The sequence below is a fragment of the Dama dama genome, chromosome 6 (genome assembly GCF_033118175.1).
Source record: "Dama dama isolate Ldn47 chromosome 6, ASM3311817v1, whole genome shotgun sequence".
In the NCBI taxonomy this organism is placed as follows: domain Eukaryota; kingdom Metazoa; phylum Chordata; class Mammalia; order Artiodactyla; family Cervidae; genus Dama; species Dama dama.
This window is the reverse complement of record NC_083686.1, coordinates 18,476,145-18,482,378: the sequence shown is the minus strand read 5'-3', so window position 1 is coordinate 18,482,378 and position 6,234 is coordinate 18,476,145. Positions and strand designations below refer to the sequence as shown.

Sequence of the window (6,234 nt, the reverse complement as noted above, 5' to 3'; positions counted from 1 at the left end):
TCAAGAAAATTAGAGATACCAAGGGAACATTTCATGTAAAGATGGGCTCAATAAAGGACAGAAATGGTATGGACCTAACAGAAGCAGAAGATATTAAGAAGAAGTGGCAAGAATATACAGAAGAACTGTACAAAAAAGATCGTCATGACCCAGATAATCATGATGGTGTGATCACTCACCTAGAGCCAGACATCCTGGAATGTGAAGTCAAGTGGGCCTTAGAAAGCATCACTATGAATAAAGCTAGTGGAGGTGATGGAATTTCAGTTGAGCTATTTCAAATCCTGAAAGATGATGCTATGAAAGGGCTCCACTCAATATGCCAGCAAATTTGGAAAACTCAGCAGTGGTCACAGGACTGGAAAAGGTGAGTTTTCATTCCAATCCCAAAGAGAGGCAATGCCAAAGAATGCTCAAACTACCGCACAATTTTACTCATCTCACATGATAGTAAAGTGATGTTCAAAATTCTCCAAGCCCAGTTTCAACAGTATGTGAATCGTGAACTTCCAGATGTTCAAGCTGGTTTTAGAAAAGGCAGAGGCACCAGAGATCAAATTGCCAACATCCTCTGCATCATCAAAAAAGCAAGAGAGTTCCAGAAAAACATCTATTTCTGCTTTATTGACTATTCACAATAAACTGTGGAAAATTCTTAAAGAGATGGGAATACTAGACCATTTGACCTGTCTCTTGAGAAACCTGTATGCAGGTCAGGAAGCAACAGTTCAAACTGGACATGGAACAACAGACTGGTTCCAAATAGGAAAAAGAGTATGTCAAGCCTGTATATTGTCACCCTGCTTATTTAACTTATATGCAGAGTACATCATGAGAAACGCTGGGCTGGAAGAAGCACAAGCTGGAATGAAGATTGCTGGGAGAAATCAACAACCTCAGATATGGAGATGACACCCACTCTTATGGCAGAAAGTGAAGAGGGACTAAAAAGCCTTTTGATGAAAATGAAGGAGGAGAGTGAAAAAGTTGGCTTAAAGCTCAACATTCAGAAAGCTAAGATCATGGCATCTGGTCCCATCATTCATGGGAAATAGATGGGGAGACAGTGGAAATGGTCAGACTTTATTTTGAGGGGCTCCAAAATCACTGCAGATGGTGATTGAGGCCATGAAATTAAAGGACGCTTACTCCTTGGAAGGAAAGTTATGACCAACCTAGACAGCATATTAAAAAGCAGAGACATTACTTTGCCAACAAAGGTCCATCTAGTCAAGGCTATGGTTTTTCCAGTAGTCATGTATGGATGTGAGAGTTGGACGGTGAAGAAAACTGAGTGCTGAAGAATTGATGGTTTTAAACTGTGGTGTTGGAGAAGACTCTTGAGAGTCCCTTGGACTGCAAGGAGATCCAACCAGTCCATCCTAAAGGCGATCAGTCCTGGGTGTTTATTGGAAGGACTGATGTTGAAGCTGAAACTCCAGTACTTTGGCCACCTCATGCAAAGAGGACTCATTGGAAAAGATCCTGATGCTGGGAAGGATTGGGGGCAGGAGGAGGAGGGGATGACAGAGGATGAGATGGCTGGATGGCATCACCAACTTGATGGACATGAGTTTGAGTAAACTGCGGGAGTTGGTGATGGACAGGGAGGCCTGGCATGCTGCAATTCATGGGGTCACTAAGAGTCGGACACGACTGAGTGGCTGAACTGAACTGAAGAGATATGTTAGGAGTAGTGGGTTGAACTGTACCCTCCCAGAAGGTATGCCCAAATATAACCTGTGAACATGAACTCATTTGGAAAAGAAGTTCTTTCCCGATTAAATATAATTAAGTAAACAATCTCAAGATGAAATTGTTCTGGGGACTTTCCTGTTGGTCCAGTGGCTGACTCTGAGCTCTCAATGCAGGAGGCCTAGGTTCAATAACTGATCGGGGAACTAGATCTCACATGCTGCAACTTAAAGATCCCATGTGCTACAAGTGAAGATCGAAAATCCTGGGTCCTGCAACTAGGACCCAGATCAGTCAAATAAATAAATAAATAATAACATATTTTTTTAAAAAGAAATCATCCTGCATTAGAGTGAGCCTTAAATCTGGGGTGATGGGTGTCTTTATAAGAGAAGAAAAGGCCATTTGAAGACTGAGGCTGCAGGTATGCTGCCACAAGCCAAGGAACACTGAGAAGTACCCATGAAGCTGGAAGATGCAAGAACGATTTGCCCCTGGAGCCTTTGGAGCGAGCTTGGCTCTGCAGACACATTGATTTCAGACTTCTGGCCTTTAGAACTGAGAGACTAAATTTATGTTTAGTCACTAGGGGGCTTCCTTGGTGGCTCTGTCAGTAAAGAATCTGCCTGCAATGCAGGAGACCCAGGTTCAATCCCTAGGTTGGTAAGATCCCCTGACAACGGAAATGGCAACGCACTCCAGTATTCTTGCCTGGAGAATCCCATGGACAGAGGAACTTGGTGGGCTACAGTCCATGCGGTGGCAAGAGTTGGACGTGACTTAGTGACTAAACCACCACCAAAGTCACTAAGTTTGTGGTAATTTGTTATGGCAGCCCTAAGACAGTGAAAGGAAAAAGGAAAGGAAAATGAAGTCGCTCAGTCGTGTGAGACTCTTTGCGACCCCATGGACTGTAGCATACTGTGAAGGGAATCCTAAGTGTAGCATGGGAGGGAGTACCCTTCCTAGGTTTAAATGATAGAGCTTTAGGGTGTGCAAGGAAAGGAGAGAAGTGAGAAATCTGAAAGAAAGCATGGAGACCGCTTGCTATGTCTTGTCTCCCCTCTCCCTCCCCCATCACTGCAGAAGTGAGCCTATCTTGGTTCTCCTGTTTTAGGCAAGAAAATGATGATCTTTTATTTCTCTCATTGAAGCCCCCTTCAATGTCTGCACAGAGCTTTGTTGTTACTAAATGACTTCAAACTCATCATCACATTTGACCCTAAAAAGAATGCATTTTACTGATGGGAAAGCTGAAGCACAGAAGACTAAATGAATTGTTCAAATTGATGTGCTGGAGTCAAAAGCCTTCAAATTCTACGTTATTGCAGAGGCAGGAGATAGATGAGCCCCAGGCTGAGCAGTTTCTCCCTTATGGATAGAAACTCTGTAATAGCAGAAATTCCATAAAAACAGAACGATGGAGGAAGCTGGGCCCTGTCCAGATAAAATATTGAAGACCACATATTCCTTATTCTCCAAGTTGAAGAGACCTCCCAGATCACACATGCGCAGAGAGGCTCTTTGGTGGTCAGAAAGGGAGGGGGCGTCACCTCATAGTAAGTGATAATCAACTACCCAGGAGCCTCTTCACTAGACTCCATAATTTGCTAAGAAATGAGCCTGCACGCATGGGAGAGTCCTGAGATATACCAAATACAGACCAGGCACATCTAAATGATTGGCCAGAGGAAACCGGGAAGAAACGCCCCATAAAAGTAATTAAAACTGCCAGGAGGGTGCAACCTAGTGACTCTCTGAGCCTGCCTGTGTGTTCATCCACATTACTCTTTTCCTCTCAACAAACACTTTACTTGTTTCACCACTTTCCTTCTTTGTGGGAATTATTTTCTGCAAAGCTGAGAAGCCAGGGTCTTGTCACTGAGGACGGCCTCCATCTCTGGCAGGGAACCAAAGCCCCTTTTCAAGCTGCTGCAGGCAGAGGTCACTCGAGATCATAGCCATTTTATCATTCTGTTGTGGGACAATACTTCTTCCGTGAAAAAACAAACGCCCCCCAAAACAAAAGAAGCAAACCCAGTTCATGAAATTTGGTCATGAGCAACAGAAATCACTGGAGATTGTGGGCGCTCAGCTTTTGGGTCTCAATGGGTAGACAAAGTCCATTCTTAAACAAAGTTGCCTGCACTGGGACTTGTTGGGTAAACTTCGGTCTAATCGCTCAGGGTCCTTTAGGACCTGAGGAAATAAAAGGAGCGTTTAAGAGTTTTGCCTGAATGTATAGTGTTGAGTCAAAATAATCTTTGAGGATTTAGATTAAATAGGTGTTTGTTTCCAGCAAGGACTTTGTAAGGATTTTAGCAACTGTGTTTTTCTTGTTTTCATAAAATGGCAGACCAAACAGAGGTTTAATGTTGAGAAGCCAAGCGCCTGAAACTTCTTTATTCATAACTTGAATTTTAGGACCGAGTCACATTTCTTTGCCCCTTCTTAGTGGGGGGTAAGGGGGGTGGTGGTGCGGGTAGGTAGGGGGGTTGTGATACCCTCCCGGAGAGAGGTGCAAAGGCCGAATATTTACATTCTTTGCCGGGGGATTCTCCTTCCTTCCGCTACTAGTTTCCGCTACACCTTAGGCCCCGGCAGCCTCCATGGCAGTATTTTCGATCAACCCTCTGAATTCAGTTTTTCCTGCCCTCCCCGTTTTTCCAGCTTGAAATAACACCCGCAAGAGACTGCTGTGAGATTTTTGGTCTCATTCCGTGACGATCTGGAAATCCTGGGGAGCCTGATTTTCTCATCGACTACACAGTCTCAACATCCCTTCTCCCGCTTATTCTTAAAAACAGATCAGGTTTCTAAGAGGCGTGAACCGCAGGGAAGTCAATACCCCTCCAAGGTTGTTCGAAGGAGGGCCAGCCAGACGGCGGTGCGGGGACTGAATTCCCTGGCAGCGCGCGTCCGCGGGGTGAAGCCAGCGCGGGCCCGGCCGTTCTTCTGTGGTTTCTGTGCCTTGAGTGTGGGGTGAAAGGAGAGGGGAGCTGTGGTCGGAATTTTAACCCAGGAAGAGAGCGACCCTGGGCGGAAGGATTTCTGTGCCAGGGACGCGGCGGCTGAGCGAGGTGAGCGGTCGGAAAAAGCTTTCTCCTCCCGGGATGAGCTAGGTCTCTCCCCAGCCGCTCAGCAGAGGAGGGAGGGGATGGGGGGCGGGGGGAGAAGGAGGTGTGGGAGACCTGGAAGCGGAGGAACCGAGGCGTTTCTCTTCCCCCCGCCGAAAGCCCAGCCGAGAGGTCGTTTTATACCCAAACAGGACCTTCTCAAGCGTCCCGGACCCATCGGTAGTCCATTCTGGGCATGAGAAAAGGCTAACGTTTTGCAGATGAAAATTCTGCTCCCAAAGGACCTCCGCTGAGAGTGCTGGGAGGCGGGGCTCGGCGAAGGCGGGAGGCCGCCCCGGGAGGCTGCGGCGCTTTCCGCGTGGATCCCGCCTGGAGGCTCCCCGTTGGGTGGCGGAGGAGGTGGGGCCAGGGCTGGGCGCAGAAATAGGGACTCCCGGCGTCCGCGCGCAGCGTGCGGGCGGTGCAGTCCTCGGCCGGGCGCCAGGTCCGCGGCGGTGCGGTGCGGTGCGCCTCGGGATCCTCGCCCGGGAGGGCCTCCGTGAGTCACCGCTTGAGTTGTCGCAATCGCCACCCAGCGGAAATCGGACCGGGGGTGGAGCCCGTTCCCCGCCGCGCTCGCCCCCAGGTCTGCGCTCCAGGCGACGGCTTCGGCGGGGGGCCTGGGCCTTTGGCGCAGAGAGAGTTAACCGGCCGCGGCGAGGAGGAGCCCTACGAGGAAGGAAGGAAATTGCTGTCCTTCTGAAAGTTTTTTTTTTTTCCCCTTCCTCTCTTCTTTTCCCCCCGCAGAGGTGAGTGCCCGGAGACGGCGGCGTTGACTCCTGGGAGCCGGGCTCCGCGCGGCTGCTCCTGGCGTTGCCCTCGGACTGCCTGCCGACAGGGACGGCCATCGCGCTCGGACCTCCTCCGTGGAGCCCAGTCGGGGTGCGCCGAGCCATGGATGGCGCGGAGCTGGCCGGGCAGATCCTTTACACCTGGCTGACTCTGGTGCTCGGCCTCATACTCCTGCCTTCGGCCTTTGGCGTGTCTTTGGGTATCTCTGAGATCTACATGAAGATCCTGGTGAAAACTTTAGAGGTGAGTCCGTGGAGGGATGCTGCGCCCCCTCCTTGGAGGGCTTTGGGGTGGGGGGAACCCGGGGCGATGGAGACAGAGGTTAGAGCTGAGAGCCGAGGAGACGCCCGGAGACCAGGAGGAAGGTCAGTGGTCTGGAGGGAGGTGCGTTTTAGTTTATCCTCGGCCGTATCCGGGCGTCTCCCGCAGAGCTAGAGGGCTCCTGAGACCACTGGACCACCTTGTTGCTGTGGTTGGAGGTAGAACGACCCCACCCCCTGTTATTATGATGATGATTTTTACTCATCTCAGTGACAACACGACCGCCTTTTCTATCACCGGTATTTCTTTATGTTCTTTGAGCGAGCAGCAGCCACCTCATTCTCCTTAGTTTTTACAACCTCAGGTTTCA

The 6,234-nt window shown here is 49.3% G+C and overlaps 1 protein-coding gene across 4 annotated transcripts in view; it reads left to right on the top strand.

The window, feature by feature from the left end:
* Positions 1–5,221: 5,221 nt before the first annotated feature.
* The window catches only part of GPAT3 (glycerol-3-phosphate acyltransferase 3), a 69,369-nt gene continuing 68,356 nt past the window's right edge, over positions 5,222–6,234 (top strand). For 3 of the 4 annotated variants that reach the window (XM_061145622.1, XM_061145618.1, XM_061145621.1), the window contains exons 1-2: positions 5,222–5,397; positions 5,559–5,846. In XM_061145622.1, coding sequence (XP_061001605.1) covers positions 5,706–5,846 — 141 coding nt within the window. In that variant the 5' untranslated portion in view covers positions 5,222–5,397; positions 5,559–5,705. The remainder of the gene's footprint in view (positions 5,398–5,558; positions 5,847–6,234) is intronic. The other variant, XM_061145619.1, reaches the window with a different exon arrangement.